The sequence below is a fragment of the Pteropus vampyrus genome, unplaced genomic scaffold (genome assembly GCF_000151845.1).
Source record: "Pteropus vampyrus isolate Shadow unplaced genomic scaffold, Pvam_2.0 Scaffold257, whole genome shotgun sequence".
Lineage (NCBI taxonomy): Eukaryota > Metazoa > Chordata > Mammalia > Chiroptera > Pteropodidae > Pteropus > Pteropus vampyrus.
The window spans coordinates 372,647-395,236 of NW_011889038.1; the positions used below are offsets into that span (position 1 = coordinate 372,647).

Genomic DNA, 22,590 nt, shown 5'->3' on the forward strand with positions numbered 1-22,590 from the left:
CCGTCAGGAGTGCCCCCAGGGAGAGTTAAAGACAAGGACGGATTTCACCAAACGCCCCGTGCTGAGCAGCTCAGGCCCTAGGCTCAGTGCCAGCTGCGGCCAGACGCCTGCGTGGGACTCCAGCCCTCACTGCTTGCTGTCCAATCCTGGGCAGTTCGCCTAACCTCTCTGGCTGTGTCCTCAACTGTAGGATGGGGGTGACAGATCCTAAATGTTCAGTGTGGTGCCTGCTCACGCAAGGTGCCACCTAAGTGTTGGATCTAGAACAGCCAAACCAGTGTGTGCATCTGTCACACGCTTTACAAATGAGGTGTGATATCTAATTCCCACTGTTTGCACACATTTCTAAGTTCTGCCAAGCTTTTTCACACGTTCCTGCAATTGGCCCTCAGCCCCCGTGAGGCAGACAGAATTTAGGTTTACAGGGGAGCAGCCTGACGCTTTGTCCAGGGCCGACTGGCAGCCGTGGCCAAGACTCATGAGCTGGGCCAGTTTCTGGCCCCAGCTGAGGAACCTTCTGGAGCCCTTCCCCGCAGCACAGAGGGACAGCCTCTGTGCTTCTGCACGTGGGGGCTACCTCGTCTCTCCACGAAGCTACATCAGGACTGTGTTTCTCCTAAGAACTGAGTTCCGGAGTCTTCGGACTCCAGACGACCAGGGAAGAAAATGTTCCTGAAGAAAAAGCTATATTTTAGCCACCCTGGGCACAAACTTGGGGGCAGCTCTCAGCACCCCTGGAGAACGCTCCAGAGGCGTCCTGGAACACTGGGCCACCTCGCAGCTCCCCGAGGCCCGGCCCCACTGCCCAAGGGCACTGCTCTGGGACGTGAGATCATGCAGAGCAGAGGGACCTCTAGCACGAGTGGGGCGCTGTCAGAGAATGCGAGAATGTTCCAAGCCAACCCCACCACACGGTGTCTTGGACGGGGTGATTAGAGGGGTCGGGGAGGGAAGCGTCGGACTGCCTGACACCTGACAGCAGCAGTGCACGGAACGGCGCCCTGACCAGGTCGTGTGCAGGGACCCTGGAGACTCCAGTGAGGTAGGTGGTATCGGCCCCATTTTACAGGTGGGCAAACTGAGGCAGAATGAAATGCAATAGCTCGCTTTTAATAACAGCATACAAAATCTGGAGAAAGCCCCCAAGTCGTCCCGTTGCGGAGCCCAGAGCAAACCCCTGGAGCACAGGATAAACAGACGGAGAGACGCCCCTCCACGCCCTTTTCCCGCACCCCGCGGACCTCTAAACGTACGGCAGGAACCCCTCAAATGTTCCTGGGGACTTCCGACACTGCGACAGACACCCACAGACAGGCCACTCCCACTGGGCTGGGGGACACTCTGCTCTCAGGAGGACCTGCGGTCTGAGAACTCGTGTCATCCCCCGCGGCAATCCTCCTGGCTGGGACGAGGCCGTGGGCAAGGCCGGGGCTGGACGGACGGCCACTCACACACACACCTGCCCGACTGGCCACACGGAGCTGGTCCGAGGGAGGGACCGGCACACGCAGACAACGTGACCTCCAGGAAACCAGAAGCAAAACTAACTAGCCCCTCCCTGGACCCCAAGGACGGATGGAGGGTCTACTAGAACCTTCCTGGAAGGATGCCGACCCCACCCCAACCTTCCGCCCTTGGGCGGAGACCCCACCCTCCTCCCCGTCTGGTTCCCACGCCCTCCCACCTGCCCTCCGACCTGCTCTGTGGGCCAGGCCGGCCGAGGCACAGAGCGGGCGGTCTCCACGGTGGAGGTGTGTGTCGGTGGTGCTCTTTGGCTGGAAGCAAAGGCCATTCCGGCGGGATCAGGGCCTGTCCGCTAAGCTACCGGCCTTTCTGGAACCGGGCGTGGGCTGAGGTGTTCGCAGCCCAGGGCAAAACCATCGAACAGCTGTGCTCCCCGCCTCCCCACCGTAACCCGCTAGAACCAAGTGGTAAGCGAGGGAGGGCGGACGTCGGGACCAACTCAGATGCCGAAGTTCATTGGCACAGCATTACGAAACGGTAAACTGTCCTCCTTAAGAAGCGTGGAGGGTGTGACGCACGGCGCCCCCGCTGGGTGGTCCCCGCCCGCTGCGGGTCGGGATGTCGTGTCGGGTGGGTAGGTCTGGACGCGCTGGGTGCTGGCAGCTCCTCTGCGTTCTTGATGGCCTCTTGGGGCCTCCGGTCCTCTCTGGGTGCAGAGGGCTCTCCAGGGACAGGCGGGAGGTGATGGGCGGGGGTGCAGGGCAGGAGCAGAGCCAGCAGGGGAGGAGAAAGAGGCACTTCAGTTTGGGCTGGTGTTCGTGGAGTCGGCCCTGGCCCCAGGGGTCGAGTGGCCTCGCCTGGCTCTGGCCCCCGGCGCTGGGTTGTCACAGAAGACCCCGGTGGCGGTGGACACATAGGCACTTGGCAGCACTCCCAGGGCCGGGCGGGGCCGGGGGCTCCGCGCGGGCTCCGCACACGGCTAGGTCATCAGGATGGGCTTCTGCCGTACCTCCAGGATGTCTAGGGCGGAGGGTGGGGAGCGGGTGAGACAGGGATTAAACACGGAGCGCGACTGCGATGGACAGGACAGCCCCGTTCGTGAGGCGAGCCCACGCCAGGCGACCCGCGTGCACGTCCTCTTCCGACCCTCAGACCTGCAGCGCTGCTGTCCCCCCATCCTGCGGACAGCGAAATGAGTGCAGGGCGGCCGCAGAGCCCGGGCTCAGGTATGGGCTGGCCCGACTCCAGAGCCACTGCCTGGCACAGCCCCGGTCAGTGACAGGCCCCCAAGTTTCACCTACCCACGAGTAACGCTCACTTAAGGGTCTGGAGACGAGGGGGCAGGAGGGGCCACCAGAGCACCTTCAAAGGGACACGTTCAGGGGCGGGAGTTTTCCCAGACGCCCTGCGTGAAGTGAATAGAGACCTCCGTGGAAGCCACTGACGAGCTCCTGACTTGAAATGCAGGCACAGGGGTGCACACACCCACGAACTGGCCTCGGGGACCCAGGGTCCAGGAACCAGGTTCCAAAGAGTGACTGCAGAGTGGCAGCTGCGTTTCCACGTTACCTGTTAAGATCCGATGCAGCGGCAAAGTGACGTAGGTTAAGTGTGCATAGAGAAGGAAGTTCCCGTCCGCTCTGTTCAGCTTCAGCCAAGACCCGACCAGGGACCGCCCCGTGCCAGACAGCGACCGAGACCGCAGGTTGGTGGCATTGTGCAGATCAGCTAGAGGGAAGACGGCCGGGTCAGAGCCCAGGCCGCGCAGCCCCTGGGAGGACACCGCCCACTCCTCCTCCTTCTCGGCCCAGGTCCTCCCTGTGCTGGGTGCGCCATCACCCTGCCCTGCCCCATCCCTCAGGGGCCTCCTCCACCCTCCGAGCCTGCCCTGCCCCGCTTCTCTGTCCCCGAGGCTCCCCCTTGGGGGGTCTGGCACACCGGCACACTGTTACTTCTCTGCTTCCTGCTTCCCGGTGGACGTGGGCGACGCTGAGATGACTCATCAGCGACACCCAGTCTTATGGGTCACCCAGGGAGGAAGGTGGGGGTGGTTATTAGCACTTCCCTATAAATCTAGAAATGAGCTGAGCTGAGGAAGGCACTTGCCCGAGCTCACACAAGAGCAGGTCAAAGCCAGGGCTGGGGTCTCCAGGCCCCGGCCAGGGTCCAGCAGGGCCCTCTGCCTCTGGGTCCTGGCGGGCAGGGCCAGTCAGCACCACAGCCAGCTCCCTGTCCAGGGCCATCCGTGCTACTGGCAGATCCTTTCTCCTGTCATTTGCCTGGCAGACGTGCATGGAGTTCCTGCTATGCCGGGCGCCCAGCTTGGTCCTAAGGATGATGGCGCCAGACGCACTCGCGCCCCTCCAGCTCAGAGCTGACCGGAACCTCCCATCTTGTCTGTCAGCAAGCCCTGTCCTCCATTCGCCATTCGGGCCGCTCACTGGGATTCTGAATGTTCACATCTGATCTCGTCAGTCCCCGCCTTAAAACGCTGCAGTGGCTTTCCACTGCTCCTGTGACAGACGCGACACCCCCTGGGGCCCCCGGCTCGCTGACGGTGAGGCCGACACCGTGCACGCAGCAGCGGGGATGGTCTGCTGGTGACTGCGGACTTGAGTGGGTCAGACCGAGCCTCTGCCTGCTGACGGGCCTGGGCTCGGGAAGGCCAGACCGCAAGCAGGCCCTCGGGAGCCAGATCCAGGAGGGACGGAGCCGGGAGACCCTGAGGGACACCCCACGGAAGGTTTTAGAGTGAGGGCGAGGTGGCCAAGGACAGCACTGAGGAGCGAAACCGCGGAGCCTGACGTCGCAAGGTGCACGAATGAACCGGAGCCCACCTCGCCCGTGCAAGTGCTTCTGGCACCCAGCGTGTGGACGTGAGACCACAACCAGGGAGTCCGTGCACTCCGAAACGCAGAGACCGCGGGGCGGGAGCTCAAGGCAGGGGGTCTGTCTGTCCACAGCTCCGTCCCCCCGCCAGGGCCCCGGCAGCCACTAAGTGTGAACGGGTGAGTGAGTGGACGAGAGGAGACTGGAGGCCCGGGGGACACTCTGGGCATCAAGGGCGTCACCTCCACTGCCGTCCTCCCGGAAGAACTCCTCGCTGTCGTTGGCCGAGTGAGACTTCTTCATCTCCGCCATGAGGGTCCTGGGCATCTTCCTCTTGAGGGAGGGGGAGAAGAAGGTGGGCCGGCTGTTCCGCTCCGGGGTTGGGGGGGTGCTGAAGGAGGTCACCTGGGGACAAAAGGCCATAGTCACCATCGCAGCCCGCCTACCGCCAGGGGTCCCAAAGCATACTCACCACCTGCCCTCACACTAAACCCGATACGGAGCTCCAGGGGGCAGTTCCTGGCTGGGGCACAGGGGCCTCGGGCTGTGGGCTCCGACCCGCCCTCCTGAGGCCGGCCGTCTAGGCCTAGGCAGACACTGGGATACGGTTTTGGCTCAGGGGCCAGCAGCACGGCCTGGCCGCCAGCTCTGCCCTCCCGTGGGCCTCAGACACCGATGGGGGGATCGTGCAAGCACAAAGGCTGGCCGCTGACACCACTCAAGGACCTACCGTGGCACGCGGACCCACGGACACTGCCCAACCCGCCCCACGGGAACCAGCATTAGACCCATTGGACGAGCAAGGAAACCAAGGCGGACAGCAGCCTTGACGTGTCCAACGTCTCCCAGCAGGACAGGGGCACAGCTGGGACTGCAGCCCACGCCTTTCGGCCCCGGGGCCGTGCGCCTGGCCCTAATGCCTTCTCTCGGCTGATCGGTCCCCACCCCTCTCCCCGCCAATCCTTCACAGACGTGCTATGGCTAAGGAGTCTACGCCTCCACCTCCTCTTCTAACCACACTGGTCAGTTCACCAAACATTCTCCACACCCACGCAGGGCCAGGCAGGCGCAGCACCAAGGACAGGCACATGACACTGGTCCCTGCCCTCAAGGAGCTCACAGTCTTCTGGGGGTGACAGACTCAAAAGTGACAACTACAGACTGCATGTCGGTTGCTGAGACAGAAAGAGGGAGGCACAGAATACAGGGGAGCACAGAGGCAAAAGGGATCGACAGCTGAGAAATCAGGGAAGGCTTCCTGGAGGAGATGCCGCTCGAGCTGGGTCTTGAAGGACGAGTAGGAGTTCGCCAGGTGAAGAAGGGGGGGAAGGGCGTTCCAGGCAGAGGGAACTTGGCCCATCTCCTCCCTCCTCCCCATGCAAACAAGAATCTGAGGAACAAGACGAGCTGGGACCGAGACTTCGGGAGCCCCATCCGCCTCCTCGTCACGGCTCCGACATCCACCAAAGTCCCGGCGGCCGCTGGCTCCAGATGGTCCTCCCACAAGTCAGGGAAGGTTTTTAAAAGATAAAAAACAAACACCAGAAACCACAATACACACAGAATCTGCATTTGTCATGCGCTGGTTACAGATGACCCGCCCCCCCTAGAAAAGAGGAACAAGCGACAGTGAGCACAGAAGTGGCAGGAGCCTGAACGGCGCCCGGGAGGTCTGGCCCTGCCACCACAACTGTGTGGCCCTGGCAAGTGCCTCCACTTGACCCCAGGGCCTCCCTGCTATTCTGGGCCAGGGGCTTTTCATAGGTGCTGTCTCCGTCACCCCCCACAGCCACCCTGGGAGGGCGAAGTGACCACTCCCATTCAACGGGTGAGAAAATCAAGGCTCATGCAGGTCTAGTAACATGTCTGTAATGGCTCAGCAAACAGCTGGCTGGAACGGGCACCCGGGTTTGTCTAGGCCGGAGCCCGGGCCCTATTTTCATGAGAACTTCACATACACATTTGTCAGAGTCTCAGTGGGCAATTCAGGGCCAGGGAGAAGCAGCAGCCTCCTTATCTGAGAAATGAGCTCAGGAGTAGAAACTACCTCTATCCCAATGACAAGAAAGGCCCCTGCCTGGAATTCTCACCCATCTCTGCAAAAAATAGCATTTATTGTTTGTGTTCTGCTTATAAAACACATTCATTGCAAAAGATACGCACATTTAAAAAAAGATATAGAGAAAGAAAACCGCTCGGGCTACCTGGAGATACACACAGTTAACGTGATTTTACAGAATTAAAAGTGGTAAAGCGCTCTCCCTTATCTCGGTGGTAAGGTACCCCTTCTGTTTGGAAGGGCCATGGCCCCAAGCAGATCAGCAGCGTAGTCACTGCCGCAGCTGCTCCCTGGGGAACACCCCCGAGGGCCGAGGCCCGAGGCCCGAGGCCCGAGGACCGAGCAGGTGCCGGAGTAGTTGTTTTCGCCCCGTTTCTGGATGAGCAGACTGAGGCTCAGAGAGGAAGAGGGGCTCGTCCCAGGTCACGCAAGCAGCAGTGCCGACTCCGGCCCACGGTGTCGCCCTAGCCCCTCTCCTGGAGATGCGCCGAGCAAGGCTGCCTCCCTGCCCCCATGTGCTGGCTCACTTGTCCTCCTGTCCTCCTCCAAGACCCCCAGCTCTGAGCAGCCCCTTCTAGAAGACCCGAGCAGGGCAAAGCTGCCAGCGGGCTGGAGACCTTCTCCAGCCCGAGCCCTGGCCCCACTGGAAGCTCTGGGAATAAGGCTGCCGTGGACCTGGGTCCCCACCCCGGGGAAGGCCAAGAAGGAGCAGGGCTCCAAGACTCAGTGCTGTCACACAAGAGCCACGTGGCCTGGGGTGGTACAAGCAGGCCCAGCACCCCTGGGTTCCCGGGTCTGTAGACAGGAATGCTCACCCCTGCCCCGGGGCTGGTGGCAGGCGCCCCACAGCGCAGCCGCACACCGCCTTGTCCGCTGCTGGCCTCAGGCCTCCGTGCGCACGGCCGATGTCATGGGGAGACTAGCTCTTCGTTGTCCCCGTCTCACCCCTGGGGGAGGCCTGTCACGGGCCCACACTCGCCCAGCAGGCCCACTGAAGCAGGCGCTAGGATCGGCCAACAAGCTCAGGGAAGCAGAAAGCTCCGGCCCAGGCACTAAGCTGCTGTGTGACCCCGGGCAAGTGACCTGCCCTCTGAACCTCGGCCTCCTCCCTGGGGAGATGGGGGTGACGACACCCTCACTAGGGGCCGGAAGGCTCAGGGAGACCCCGGGGAGCAGAGGCAGGGGCAGGAGCCTCCCCACAAGGTGTGCGGCCCTTACCCGCTCGTGCATGGGTGAAGCCGGGCTGGAGTCCTCTTCGGTCCCACAGGGGGACGTGTCACCAGTGGACACACGGCTGACCGCCATCTCCGCATGGCCCTTGCCCTGCGGCCCCTTCATGCGCACAAACTCCATGTTGTTGTACTTGTAGAAGCCAAGCGACATCTTCTGTGCCACGCGGGCGGCCACGCTCACCTGTGGGTGGGCAGGGGCCAGCCTGAGCCGGGCTGTGGGGGCCTCGCGGTGGAGCACACGGCGCAGCCGGGCAACCATCCCTCAAGGAGCCGTCGTGAGGGCAGCCCACGCCCTCCACAGGCAGGCCCAGGCCGGGACACTTTGGATCCCCGCTGACACCCCTCCACACCCGCTGCCCGATGACCCACGCCTACGGCAGACCCAGGGCCACGCTGGGGACAGAGCCTCCGGACGGTGCCTGGCTCAGGACAGCGGCCGTCCACCTGTTCCTCCCGGTCCAGGTCAGCGGCCGCCCTCGCGGTGGCCTGAGCGGGCTGAGCCGTGCCATGAGGAGCAACATGAAGCAGCCCTGAGCCACCTTGCCGGCTGTGGCTGAGGGGCAGCGACGGCACAGAGCTGGCAGGCACAGGCAGGGCCGTGGCCCTCCCCTGGGCCCTGCACTCACCCGGTTGTCATACACCTTCTTGAGCGCCTCGTAGCGGATGGAGCCCTGAAAGATGACCCCTTGGAACGTGTTGCTTTTGTCACTGGCCACCAGCTCCACACAGACCATCTCTCCTTCCCCTACAGTCATGTCGCTGAACACCTGGGGTGGGGCACAAGGCGGAAACAAGGACAGCAGCTGTCAGCTGCCCTCCGCCCAATGGCCCCGCCCTCGCTCGGGGCTGCAGGGGGACTGCTCAGGACACGCCCGCTCTGCAGCTGAGAACACTGAGCGCGGAGGTCGAGGCATCTGCACCAGGCCACCCAGACCTGCCAGCGCACAAACAGCCTGAATGCAACACAGGGCCGTGTCTGGCAAGGGACGTTCATGTGACTCGGGGACAGGAAGAGGATGTAACCCCCACTGGCCTTTGGAGGGCTGTCCCTCATCGCACCTCCTCAGGCTGAGCAGTCAGGCAGCTGACAAGGACTGCCAGCCCACGTTCTAGGGTCCCCACCCGCCCTGCCCTTGCCCGGAGCCTCATAGCTGTGTGCCAGCACAGGCCCAGGGCGCTGACAGGGGCCGCCTGCCCGAGTCACTGCTCTCAGGGGCTGGCGTGGACGCCGAGCTCCATGGTCACAGACTCAGGTTCTGTCTCAGCCCTGTGAGCCTGAAGGGAATACTTAGCCCCCCGAGCCTAAGGTGCTTTGAGACACCACCAAATCCAGGAGACCCCAGAAGCCACGCTCCCTTCCTCGCGAGGCCTCTGGGGCCTGACCACCTCTGGATGGCACAGGCACCGCCACCAGGGCCTCAGTGGAGAGGAGTGCCATGTGTCCGGGTTCCTCCCAGCACCTTGGGTTTCCCCAGGCGAGTCACCTTCTGCCTTGGGTCCCAGGTTTCCCAACCTTAAAACAAAACCGTGGCCCGGTCACGCCTGAAACCCCGCCCCTGGCACCGCAGGACGCCATGCCAGTGCGTGTGGAGAAGCTGACTGAGCGTTTAAAGGTGCCGGCGCCGACTCCGCTGGGCCGGGCAGCGCTTTCTGCAGGCGTTTATGATGCATTCTCCCACTCACGGGCCCCTTTGATCCCGACCCTGACAGGTGAGGAGGACAGACGATCACACTGCTCATTTCACAGATGAAAAGGCTGAGGCTCCAAGGTTGCAGAGCTCACACGCCCCAAGGCCAACATCAGGAGGAAGGGGGACCACACTGGCAGGAGACCAGACCCGCCCCGGCTCCCGGCCACCTGCTGCCTTCCTGCTCGGCTGTGAGGCCTGGGAGGGGGCGGCTTCCGGCAGCCCCTGACGAGCTGCCTGAAGGGAGACGTGCTCACCTCCTCGAAGCTGTCGATCATGAAGAAGATGTTGGGGTAGCTGATCCTGGATTCTTCCCCTTTGCTGTCCATAGGGTGCTTACTGGGGGATGCAAACACTTGCTGGAAGGAGATTTAAGGATGAAGTGAGGCCCCACCCTGCACCTAGGCCCAGAGCCACTCGACTCTTGTCCAAGGCACGGGTCACCGTGGTCACAGTGCTCAGAGCCATGCTGAAGCAGAGCCGCCCTGGAAGGAGCTGCTTGGGGTGGCTTGGTTCTGACCTCATGCACAGGACATAGGACCCCAGGACCCCGGGAGCTGACTGCACTTCCGGAGTCAGACCCTCACCTCGGGAGCAGGGAAGTGAGGGGAGTGGTGCTTCTCTCCCCAAAACAAACACTGAGCAGCCAGGGGGCTGCCATTTCTGGGCTGAGCTGGCAGTCGGGAGGCCTGAGGGCTCGTGGTCCCAAGGCTCACCTGGGATTTCTTCTTATGGATGTGGATGTCCCCACCGTCAGCACGCGTGCACACAGCACATGTCACCACGTAGTCCAGCTGGAAGAGAGCGCAGGACGGGGTGCGTGGAAGGCTCTGCTGTCCCCCGGGGCCTACCGATGGCCCTCGCTCTGGAGCCCCGCCCCCACTGCAGCCCGTACCTTCTGCAGGATGAGATTCAGGCAGACGCTCTCCTCCCAGTCGATGTCAGGGTCTCCGAGGCCTGGCAGCTTCTTGGAGTCTCGCCGGTACACCTCCACCTCCACCTCCACCTCGGGCTCAGCCTCAGCCAGCTGCGGGGCGCAGGGCAGAGGTGAGCCAGCCTCACTGTGGCATCTGGCGGTCTTCACCCTGACCACTGCACTGGGCAGGTGTTAACGCAGACGTGGACTGCAGCCTTGCCCCTCCATCTCTAGCTATGCAACCCAGAGTTAATCAAGAACTGAGCCTCTGAGGTTGTCCCTCGGGTCCTGCAGTAGGGTGGCAGGATGCCAGCATTCTGTCCCACCCACACTGCTGCCCCCCATCCCACCAACAGGCAGCGAGTCCACCCATCCACCCTCCCCCGCTAGCACTAGCGCAGGAAGCTGGGCGGGTTGCTATGGCGACTGGGTACCAGCTTGGCTGGCTGCAGGATGGGAAGGGGGTGGGGAGCAGCCCAGGCTTGCCGCAGAGGGCCTGCAGTACGCAGGCGCTGCAGAAGGCTTTCTTTTCTGTTCTTTTGAATCATGGGGGCAGAAAGCTGCCTGGGAAGCTGCCACTCCCCCTCCCCACCCGTCCTGTACCCCCTGGGCCCATGGGGTCTCCTCAAATCGCCACCTGACCCCTGCCCTCCATACACTGTGGCCAGACACCACACAGCCCACCCTGGCAGGCGCTGTCATATGTGCTCCTGGCACCCCCTCCTGCTCCACATGGACTAGTCCCTCCACACATGTCCTCAGACTACCATTGTCCTCTCTCTCCGTCCTATGACACTCTAGCCAGATGTCACCTCCTTCCTTCTCTTCGTGGGCTCCCACTTTCCCCCATTCCTCCCACAATCAGCACCAGTGGATCTGTGTGTCACTGGCTATGCTGTCCGCCTGTCGTCACAGACTAGGTGGCTCCTCGAGGACAGGGCCAGGTCTGAGTCATTTCATTTCTGTGTAACCAGTGCTGGGAGGGGCATCTAGACATAGCTCACTGTGGGCGTTCAATGGAACATTCTAGCTGGACTGCCACATTCTCCCGTGGAGTCAGGCTCTCCTCATTGACCTCAACACTGCCCCTCCCCCCGCATCCTCACAAGAGTTTGCCCATGACCCTGCGCCCTCCTGCTCCAAATTCCTCAGTCCTGGGTCCAGGGAAGTTCTTGTCCCCAAGGTAAGAGCCATACCTGCCCATTCCTTTCGCCTCCCCACCTGGCTTCTCCGGGAAGATGCAGACCTGACCTCTCCTTTCTGCCTCCCCTCCCAGAGAATTCTAGGCCGAGTTAGGCTAAGAAAACCCTTCCTGGCCAGAGCTGGGGCCTCTACGGGCATTGAAATTCCAGGGACAGCTGAGTGTCTCAGACACAGCCAGTCCTCATTAGAGCCTCTGGTCACAATAGACGGCCTTTGGGAAAAGACCAAGATTTGGCAAAAAGACGCTCGTCTACCAGTAGATGCCAACAGGCCAGAGGGGTGAGCCCCACCCGCCCCCCTCCACCAGCTGCTCACGGTGTTTCCTGCTCCCGCCAGGGCCAGCTCTGTCCCAGACTCTCCTGACACCCCTCCAAGTTCCCCTCCTCCTCCCGTGCCCTAGCTGCCATGCGTCCCGAATCCCTACCTCTGCCCCTAACCTCTCTGCTGACCCCTCTGCTGAATTTCAGACAGGCAGTTTGCTGCCTGGAAGCCACTGCCATCTGGACGTCCCACAGACACCTCTGACCTACTCAACCCAACACTCAACACCTCCATGTCACCTCCTATGACAGGCACTGCAACCGCCCTGGGCCCAGGTGGAGTCTCCCCTCTGCCCCAGTTCAGTCGCCTGAGCGCTGCTGGTTAAGGCCACTCCTTGGCACTATCTGACCACCTGTCTGCACCCCGCGTCCCTACCCCCCGTTCAGGCCACCACCAGCAGCCCCCTGGGCAGCCTCTTGCTGCTTCTGCTCCAGCCCTCTCCAGTCCCTCCACCCACCCCCAAGGGCTTGCTGAAAGGAACCCCTTCTCGGTATATCAGGTTTGGTGGTTTCCTGGGGCTTTGGGGAGAACACCCTACTCCTGGGCGTGGTTCGGTGCCCTCCATGATCTGGCTCCGCCCACCTCATTTCCTGTGTTCCTCATAGTGGCTGCCTACCACCTGAACACTCAGGACACTTTCAGGCCCTCCGCTGGGGCCACCCCCCACACCTCCCCCCACAACAGCTTCCCCTTCAAGACTCAGCTCACTGAAAGTGGCTCTGCTGACCACTCCCATTCCTTCTGGTCACTGTGTTTACCACACTGTATTGGCTCACAGTGATGCACTTCTGGGTCCCAGTGCCCACTGGTCCCAGTGACAATGCACAGTCACACGGCCAGCCGCTGCGGACACCAGACAAACGCAGGGGACCCAGACCAAGCCCTGGGTCTTCCTGCATGTCATGCACCCAGCCAGACCAGCTGTATGGCTACTGGCCTGCAAAGGGCCAGCACGGCAAGGAAGTCACCGTGTCTCCTATGCAGCAGATTGTGACAGCAGCCAGGCCTGTCCATTTGCAGCAAACCTATCTGCATGTGTCAGGCTCAGAGAGCCAGCACACGGCGGGGGAAGGGCCGGGTCCAGGCGTCCCGCACAGAGCTAGGCAGGCTGCAAGTTCCAGAGCAGCCTCCACGGTCCCCCCACCGTTTGTATTAAAAGGAAAACCATGCCTTTCCACGCTTGGCAACACAGTTGCTTAAACATTGTACAAACTAGTAAAGCTTCTGACAAACAGAGAAGGAAACATGCAAATTTGTTTCATGACCTCTTCTACACACTTAGATTTAGTGGATGAAACACCTTAGAGGAGTCCCGTCACCTCTGGACACTCGCTGTCCTCATCTGTAAAAGGGGATAATAGCATCTGCCCTGTCGGGTTGTTGGAAGGACCCAGGGAGATCAGGAAGTAGAGGGCTCAGCACTCTGTCCGGGCCACGGTCTGGGGTCAGTGACGGAGGAGCATCGCACTGCCCACGGGAGGACCCTGGACTGTAAGGACGAAGCTTTGCTCTGTCGCTTACTTACTAATTACGAGATGGTGGCCATTCACTTAGCCTCTGGGCCGCGGTGTCCTCAAAGGTGCAACAGTAATCACCGCCTTTCAGGGTGGTGGCGAAGGTTAACGACAACGTAAACACACGCCCAGCACATCCCGCCATCAGCTAGCAGGTGCCATCACCTCCACGCGGCTCCTGGCACGGGGCAGGTGCTCAGGGAACCTCGTTCCCCCTCCCAATATGCACGAGGACAGCCAGGAAGCCCACCTGCAAGCCCAGGGAAGACCCCACAGGGATGCTCGGCTGGGGCGGGAGGGAATCGCTCACCTTTCTCCGGTCGGCGCCGCCCTCGCTGCCCGCGAACGCCCGCTTCCGGCGCACGTAGAAAAGCATGTCGTCCTGCCGCGGAGCCCCTCTCTCCATGAAGTAGGTGGAGAACATCCAGGTCCAGAAGACGATGCGGTCATCCTGGAAGCACCCTGCAGAGGGGGGTCAGAGTCAGCGAGAAAGGACTCGTCAACCTGGCCCTTGTCAGGTGACCTCGGCCAAGCCCTGTCCTCCTGCACCCCCGCCCCACCTCCAACCTGCATCTCTGTGCCACCAGAGCCCCCTCCACCTCCCCACCCCACCCCACCGCAGGGCAGCCGCAGAGGCTCCGGGAGGTCCCCCGCCCCAGAGACCCGACTCTCCAATTCTCCACCCTCCGAATCTCCACCCAGCGGCAGCCCAGCGCCCCAGCTCCCAGCCCCACAGCTGGGCCGACTCCCGCCGGAGGATGAATCAGCAGCTTTGGTGGGACGGAAAGACCTAAGGAGAGGGACCGTCACGGGGCTGTCTGGGCTGCAGCAAGAAGGGCTGTGGAGGGGGATCCGTCAGACAGGCACCACCCTCAGCCCGCATCCCCACCCCCACCCCAGGCTGCGGCAATCCCCGCGGAGAACCCGCCTTAAAGGAACAGCAGCCCCTTTGCCAGCCAGTTTCAGCTGCAGGCAGAAAGCAGAGAGGCTGCGCACAGCCCCCCCTCAACCCTGCGCTGAGCACACCAGGTTCTCACTTGATCTTTGCGGGGACTCTGCTTTTTACGACAAACACTATTCATAATAAATAAGTCTTTACAATAATGTTTCCCACACAAAGAGAAAAAGCCCCCAGGCTCCGGGGGGAAAGACCTGGGCTTCCACTCCAGCTCTGCCACCTGCTCTGTGACAGTGGCAAGCAGTGTAGCCTCTCTGATCCCAGGTTCCTTGTACTGAATGGCACTGATGGAGAGCCCGGCCTGGCACAGTGCGGCCAACAAGGCTGGGTTTCCTCCCTCTCCAGACAGAGCCAAGGAAATTTCAAGATACACTCCAGAGCCATTTCTTGTAAACCCAAATATTAAACTGTTGCAGGATTCTCCCCCCCAGTGATACTTTATCCCTGTGACCACGGGCTCGTATTTTGGTGCAAGAGGGACCGACTTACTCCCTACATTTAGAGAAGGGGAACCAAGGGCCGGCCACTGCCAGGACTCTCCCTCACCTTCACTGGCAGTTCAGTGTCCCTGCTGAGACTGACCATCCCTTCCTGCTGGGGTCAGCCATCAGGCTCTGGAAGACCACATCACATGCAGAAAACCCCAGCCTTAGCTTCCTATGCCACACCACTGACCAAAGAACCACAGCTCCAAAGCAGCTCCCGACCTCTGCCCTCTGCCCTCTGCCCTCTGCTGCGCTGCGGGAAGCCTGCGGCCCACTCTCAAGGGAGTTAAACAGAAAGGATCTTCTCAGTCAAGCTACGTCAGCCTAAGATAAACGCAGCTTGTCAGCCTCGGGGGGCAAAGGCGGAGAGCCTGCAGGACTGGCAGCCATCTCCCAGGTTCTCGGGCACCAGGTGGAACCAAGCGTCACTTGCTTTTAAATTCCTGCCACACTTAAAACGAACAATGCCCAATTCACGCCACTACGGATCCCCTGAAGTTAGACAAAGGCACTGGGGTTTTTCCGGGAAAAAACTCCAACTCTCCCAGTAACTTTAACTTCTGGCTCCCTCTGAGCCAAGAGCCCAGCAGAAGGTTCTGCAGACTCACAGCTCAGACTGCCCATGCCGACGGCTCCTCGGTCCCGCAGTGGGTACAGAGGCAACTCTGGCCGTGACGAGCAGAGGGCAGTGGCTCACAACCCCACCGCCTGCCACCGTGAGGCCAGAGTCCACCGCCGCCCTTCCTCGGGAGACCTCCTTTACTCTGCTGATAGAAGTAACCTGGCAGTGGCACGTCGGGCTCCCAGACAATAATGGTGACGACGATGACAAGAGCACTGGCTACCGGTTGTTAAGCATCTGCCACATTAAACCCTGGAGCAGTCTACTATCACTGCCCCACTGCAGAGAAGGAGGAACGGACTTGTCTTGAGGTCAACGGACGTGCCCAAGGAACCAGATAATTAATACAAACTGCTTAGCAAGCAGCGGGCGCCCCAAGGGGCGCGATAAACAGGAGGGGCTCTCGGGTGGAGAGGCTGAGGAGCCTGGTTACAGGGGTGCAGTGTGGAGATGGCACAAAATGTGGGCACGTTTGCTCTCCAAGACCCACACACCCAGCCAGGGCCTGCCGGCAGGGTCCACACAGGGCTCCCATGTCCCCGCCTTACAGTGCTAAAAACGCTCTTCACAGCTCAGCCCTGGTTAATGAGTAAAGTATGCAGGGCCCTAGGGTCTGAACCAGACTGCCCTCCAGGATTTACTCCTAACACGAAGGCTGCTCCGAACACCTTCTGTGGGCCACACCCAATAAACATCTCAGAGGACGACAGTGACGGCACGGGCTGGCCCCACCAACGTATGCTCCCAGCTGAAACTCCCAGCAGCCACATGGCCATCAAAAGCCCACCAGGAGCCACACACGTTAAATCCTTCTCCCCACCCTCACGGCCAGCACTTGACCCAAGTGGGTGACACCTCCGCTGGAATGCACCAGCCACCATTATTAGACGTTATCATTAATGTCCTATGCCCACAGGGCACCTGCGGGATCTTTAAAGATCTTTTCCTGTCCCCTCAGAACTCTGCCATCGAATTTAGACCAAAATCCAGATTTCTTACAAAGTGCCCTCCCCTCGCTCCTCCCCAGCCTCGGTGGCCTCCTCCCAATGACGTGCCCGCCGCAGGGCACTGCACCCGCACCTCCGAGTCTCTGCCCTGGGCACAGGCAACTCTTTCCTGTCATTGAGTGTCAGTCTAAATGTCACCTCCTCAGAGAGCCTCTCCTGACTTCACAGTAAATGTGCCCTCAAGGTCTGCCCTGTCACACTATCTTGTTTTACTGACATCAGGACCCTTATCATCATCACCTTATCATCTCACCTGTCCCTGCCTGTCCCTCTTGTGAAAGCACCCCAGGGATTAGGAGCTGGTCTTGGTCACTATCAGATCTCAGCACCCAAAACAGTGCCAGGCATACAGCAGGCACTCAATAAATCCTGGCCACGTAAACGAGTTATCCCAATGTAATGGGAAACAGGCTCACTAAGGTGCCCACAGCAAGGAAGTCGCCCAGCCACCATCCAGTGAAGCCTGGGCACCCCTACGCGGAGCACGGAGTGTGGATCTGCCACCTTCTTCCAGTCACAAGATCCCTGACTCAAGAAAGATCTTCCAAAGAAGCCCCAAGTACCACTTGACACATCGACACGTCGGGCTAAAGCCCACTGGCTCAGCTCCCCCAGGGCTCAAAGCAATGAATCCACGCCCAACTGCACAGACGGGTGGGTGGGCCTATCGTGTGTGCTGAGAAGGTGCAATGTGGAGACAGAAGGAAAGGGAGTCCAGACAGGACGCTCACCCCGCCTTCCGGAGCCCCTGCTGCACAGCGCACCCGGCACGCGACTAGAAAACCCAGCTCCAACAAGCTCGGAAAGGAACGAGGCTTAAAACGTCACTCACTGTAAGCTCTGGAATACCATGCAAGTGTTATCGTTAGTGTCACTATGTCACTACCGACACGACGAGCCCAGCAGGAAGAGACTCACACTCTGTCAGGGACACGCGCACACACGCGTGCACATTCTAACCCAAGGCAAAGCGAGGCAGGGGGAGGCATTCAAGACACGGAACTGCCACGATGATCACAAGAAGGGGCCGTGGGTGGCATCCCGAGAGACAAGGACAGAGTGGACGCACAGACCACCTCTACACCCAGGACACTCAAAGTTTAAAAGCAAGAAGAGACCTCACAAAGGTCAAGAGCTGCCTTCCTGAACGTTCAAAGCCCCACACACGCCTGAGCATAACCCAATGAAAAGGAACACAAAAGTCAGAGGAGTGGCGTCACGGCAAACGAGTGACATCCAAAACAGTCCACGCCACAGCCAGTTATGAAAGAAAATGCATTAAGACCCCACCAGATAAACAAAACACCAAACAGTAACAGAGCGAAAGGCGAACATAACTGGTTAACCAAAATGGGAGGAAATACTGATCTCCCCGCTATTCAAAATTTCATATTAAAAGAACAAGTTGTCATTTTAAGGGGGCAAATTTGGTACTTAGAAAATACCACTCAGGAACACTGGCAGATTCTTACAAGTTAAACATATATTTATCAACGATTCAGCCACTTCTAGGTGCTTACCCAAGAGAAATGAAGCACGTGTGTACACAAACGCTGGTACACAAATGTCCACAGACGCTTTATTCGTAATAGCCCTGAGTTGGACGCCAAGAGAACAGACATAGGAAACGTGATGTAGCCGTTCGGTGGACTCTTACTGGCAATAAAAACAAACCACCGAGCCGCACAGCGCTGTAGATGAGTCTCAAAACTGTCGCGCTGAGCAAGAGAATCAGGCATAAAAGGGCACATACTGTACGATCACGTTCGCGGACGTTTCGGAAAAGGCAAAACTATAGTGACAAAAAAGCAGGTTGGTGGTTGCCTTAAAACGTTGTTTCTTGATTGTGGTTGTGGTTTTACAGGTGTGTGCAGCCATCAACACTCATCAGATTGTTCACTTTACATGGATGCAGTTTATTTTACATGAATTATACTCCAACGAAGCTGATTATAGGTTATGATAGCTGAAGCTGGCCAGGGTGCATTGAGCCGGGAACCCTCAGATATTGCTTGAGAACAAAAATCATTAAATTCTTTGTGAAAAGTAAATGAGCATTTTCCTATTTCTATGAATCTACCTTATGGAAGAGAAATTAAAAATACAAAACTAAATAAAGCCTTATGCACAAAGATGTTTCCTATGTTATTAGTGACAGAAAATAATATCAGAATAGTCATGATAACAAGAGAAAAATTAATACATTCTGCAATCGCTGACATTTAATCGAGGTAAACGATGCTACCTGTACCAAACCGAATCTTTCCCAGTCTTTGCAGAGGATGCTATGAAGAGCAGCAGGTACATGGAAACGTGGGTAATATGATGTTTTGTGAAACGGCAGAACCTTGAGCTGTGGGCACACCGAACACGCTGCGTAAAGCGCATGGAAACATTCGAAACAAACACACCAGAATGATGGCAGGCGCTGAACCTAACGGGAATGCTTTTTCTTTCTTTTTAATTTGCTGTTAACATTAATAGTAAAATCATACCACTTTTTCCTGTGAATGTACGACTTCTGATGACTGTCACAGGCTTGTTAAAGAGAGAATGAAGTGGGGGGAGGAGGGATCCCCTCTCTTCAGAGGGAGGAGAGGATGGAGGGAGACAAACACCCTGGAGGGAGACCTCACAGTCCAAGTCCAGAGGCCAGGCAGGGTCGAGATCGAGTGAACTCCGACCCAGTGCTAGGGTGTGTGTCAGACACACCTGAGTTCAGGTCCTGACCACTGCTCCCGGGCCAGGCGCCAACTCGCCACATCTCTCTGAATCTCAAGGACCCCACCTGTCAGATGTGTCAAACCTGCTGCCCTTCTGTAATCAGTGGTGAGGACTGGGGGAGGCAGTCTGGCCAACAGGAAAGACCTTTGTTAGCTATAAAGTTCTGTCCCCTTGTGAGTTCGTTAGGACCCTCTGTTAGTGCATCAACTATGTATTAAATAAAGTGTCTTTACACAGAAACACATATAAAACCACATATAAAACACATATAAAAACGGTATGGTTTGCTCAGATGAGCTCACTGGATCCCAAACCTTCCGGTGTCCCTGGACCACGTGGTGCAGTAACTGTGTGTGATAAACACACGAGGGCTCACTGTGTGGCCCATGAACACGGTACCATCTGTCCTCCCTGCATCTTTCCCAAGGCCTGCCCAGCAAGAAATCCCCTGAGTGACAAGCCCTGGGAGCCGCCGCTCTAGCAGAGAGCTCCCTAACCTCCAGAACTCTCTCTGTCCCTCTCTCCCTGCCATGTGGCTTCCCGGTCAGCATGTGTTCCTGGCCCCCGAATCCCGTGGATACACTCCGGGAGCAGTGCAGTCCCCCAATGCCAAGCCACTAGGGCAGCACCACGGACAGCTCCATGCCTGGGGCCGGCCTTCCCTGCTGGGCTGGGGTCCCAGGACAGCAGGAGTGATTCCAGTCCGCCTCATTCCTAGTAGATATGTTCTATACAGTAGCTGCAAACACTGAGTTAGCAAATACCAAATCACTGCTCCCAGGGGAAATACGGGGCTCAGTTCCTTCACGCCTCTGGTCACAACATTTTGGTCTACCAATCAATTTGTAACCTGGTTTTATATGTGTTTCTGTGTAAAGACACTTTATTTAATACATAGTTGATGCACTAACAATGACTCCAGGCCAACGGCACTATAACTTGTGTCTGGATGAAGCTCATCAAACGCCGGGACTCGACGGCACGCCAGCACCATGCTCGGGGCCACTTTAAACAGGAAAATCAGCAACGCAAAGCACAAAAATGCAAAACGCACAGCACTGAGTACACCTAGGAAAGGACACTTGTGACAGCATGAGCTCCAGCTCGGCTAGGACTCTGCGCACTGGGTGACTGACATTTTTCACCGCTCTGCATGTCTGCAATCAACCCTGAAAAATGCACCACAAGTATTGATTCGGGGCTTACAAACAAATTTCAGCAAGTAGGTGAATTAGCAAATAGAGAACCCATGAATGAGGATGGGCTGTATCACAAAACTGACCCCTGCCAGCCCCAGTGGGGCTGCGGGGATCCAGCCGCCGGCCCCACCTCGGGCGAGTGACCTGCTTTCATGAGCCACTGTCTTTAAACTTCAAACCCAGAAGAGCCTTCCGTAAACTAGCAGCTTTGGGGATGGAGAGAGGGCGCGGAGCTATATGAGGACTGGACCTCATGCCTCTGTCGCCCCAGTTCAGTGCTCTGGGACTCTGTCGCCGCAGATTCTGTCTCCCTGTGCATGGCACCGAGTGGGTGACACCACAGTGCCAGCAGCTCAACAGCAGAAGCATTCCTGGGAGATACTGCAGCTCGGATCCAGACCACCGCAGCGAAGCGAGTATCGTAATAAAGCGAGTCGTAACATCTTTGCTGGCGGAGGGTTTGCCTTCGAACTGTAAAAAGCAAACGCAACGTCCGTGGAGCGCAACGAGGTCCGCCTGCCCCGGCCGAGGGATGAAGGGCAGCGACGACAGCTTGCATCTGCCCCGCACGCTACAGCTCACAAAGCCCTGTCGCCTGTGACCTCTCCGGATCCTCATGGTCACCTGGTGAGGTGGGGATGACCTCAATCGAATTTAAAACTTCAGTCTTCAGTTTAAAGATAAAGCAAGTGAAGCTTGGGAATCCAGTGCTTGCTGGCATCGGGGCCTCCAACCCAGCCCCATGTTCTTTCGAGGCCCCACACGCAGGCACAGGCGGGAGTCTCCTGGGCGCTTCATAAATGAGGAGACTGAGGGCACCTTCAGGTCACTAGCTGGGCAGCTGGGAAATCAACTCGGGCTTCTTCCGAACCTTCCCGCCACACATCTGGGCCCTGGGAACAGCCCTGCCCACTCCTGACACCCCGGCCCCGCCCCACGGGGGTGCGCAGCGGCCCTCTGAGCGCTGATGGCACCCTCAGGGCGAGGACATCCGGGAAGGACACCCAGATGAGGCGCTCGAGGTGCAGGGGCTGTGGGCTCCACTTCCTGGCAGAGTGGTAATTTAACATAATTAAATTATTTTCCACAGAGAAGATTCTTTAAATGTGTTTTAAAAAAGAAGGGCGATGTTATATCTCACGAGTCTTCATACTAACGCGGCCCCAACACGGGGCTGGGGCCGCCTCCATCAGACCAGTCTGAGCAGACGCCCTTCTCACTCTGGGCCGCTGCCTGCCTGGCTGAGTTGTTGATGAGGACTTTGGGTTTCCTTATCAATGAAAGCAGGAAAATCGCAGCTCCCTCCTGCCATTGGGATGGAGACTAAATGAGATCCTACAACGCGCTCAGCGCAGCACCCGGCACTTCGTAAAACTCAATGAACGAAGGCCACTGCCGTCACCGTTCATTACCGGCTCATTTTCCCTCGGCCACACCTCTGCAGTCACCACGGACTGGAGTTTAGAAGGTGCTCCCCAAGCCCCTTCTGGATCATCAAAGCACGTAGGTGACACTAGCTATGGAAGCACCCTCATTAAAAGTTTGTAGCCATCAAAAACGATGGTCATGTATTACAATAGCAGACACTGTCCAACGCTACTCCCAAAAAACGAACTTTGAAGCAGCAGGCCGAGAAGTTTCTGAGGACAATTCCAGCAGATCTTCAGGAAACAGAGAGCTCCAGGTTTGTTTGACAGTTTTTACAGCTTCCTCTTAATAAGGAGTCATAACACTGATTCCAAAAACAGCGTGTGCGCACGTGTGCACGTACACACACACACACACACACACACACACACACACACAGAAAATTACAGGCTAATCTCACTCCTGGACATAAACATAAAAATCTGAAATACAATATTAAAAAGAATCCAGCAATCCATTAAAAGGACATGCCATGGCCGAGCAGGATTTAACTTGGGAATATAAGATTGTCCAATATTAGGAAATCTATTCATATATACACTATATAATTATAGTTCAGGTAGAAATAATACATGACCATATCTACAGATGCTAGAACGTTCAATAAAATTCAACGCCCACTCCTGATTTTAAAAAATCTCCATAAAATACAAATGGATACTTCCATTAAGCATACATATAGCAACTAGAAAAAGTTAGAAACTAAGTATTATCAAAATTCACGATTATTAACATTGTTCTAAAGCTATAACATTAAATATCAACTCTAATTGAAAAATAAAAATAAAGGTACTAGAAATTGTAATTACACAACGAAGGTATTAATAACAACAACTATGAATGTAAGACAAAATTAACATTGATTATAGATGACATTATACCTTGGAAAATGCAAAAAATAAAATCTGTTACAAAAGTATTCAAACTTCAAAATAAAAGTC

At 57.7% G+C, this 22,590-nt stretch overlaps 1 protein-coding gene across 1 annotated transcript; it reads right to left on the reverse strand.

The window, feature by feature from the left end:
- Window positions 1-1,089: 1,089 nt before the first annotated feature.
- KIAA0930 (KIAA0930 ortholog) lies at window positions 1,090-13,688 on the reverse strand. The gene is made up of 9 exons (XM_011374968.2): window positions 13,537-13,688; window positions 10,168-10,299; window positions 9,989-10,066; window positions 9,530-9,631; window positions 8,211-8,351; window positions 7,571-7,765; window positions 4,536-4,698; window positions 3,034-3,192; window positions 1,090-2,484 (listed from the first exon to the last, which is right to left on the reverse strand). The coding sequence occupies exons 1-9, from the start codon at window positions 13,648-13,650 to the stop codon at window positions 2,444-2,446; spliced, it is 1,125 nt and encodes a 374-aa protein (XP_011373270.1). The 5' UTR covers window positions 13,651-13,688; the 3' UTR covers window positions 1,090-2,443.
- Between the last annotated feature and the right edge of the window lie 8,902 nt (window positions 13,689-22,590).

Excerpts from the sequence above, each read along its gene's own strand:
- KIAA0930 (XM_011374968.2), bottom strand. The coding sequence starts at position 13,650 with ATGTTCTCCACCTACTTCATGGAGAGAGGGGCTCCGCGGCAGGACGAC. Across the intron at positions 8,352-9,529 it reads TGATCGACAGCTTCGAGGAG|GTGTTCAGCGACATGACTGT; the intron begins GTGAGCACGTCT and ends GCCCCACCCCAG. Across the intron at positions 2,485-3,033 it reads GCTGCATCGGATCTTAACAG|ACATCCTGGAGGTACGGCAG; the intron begins GTAACGTGGAAA and ends CCTCCGCCCTAG.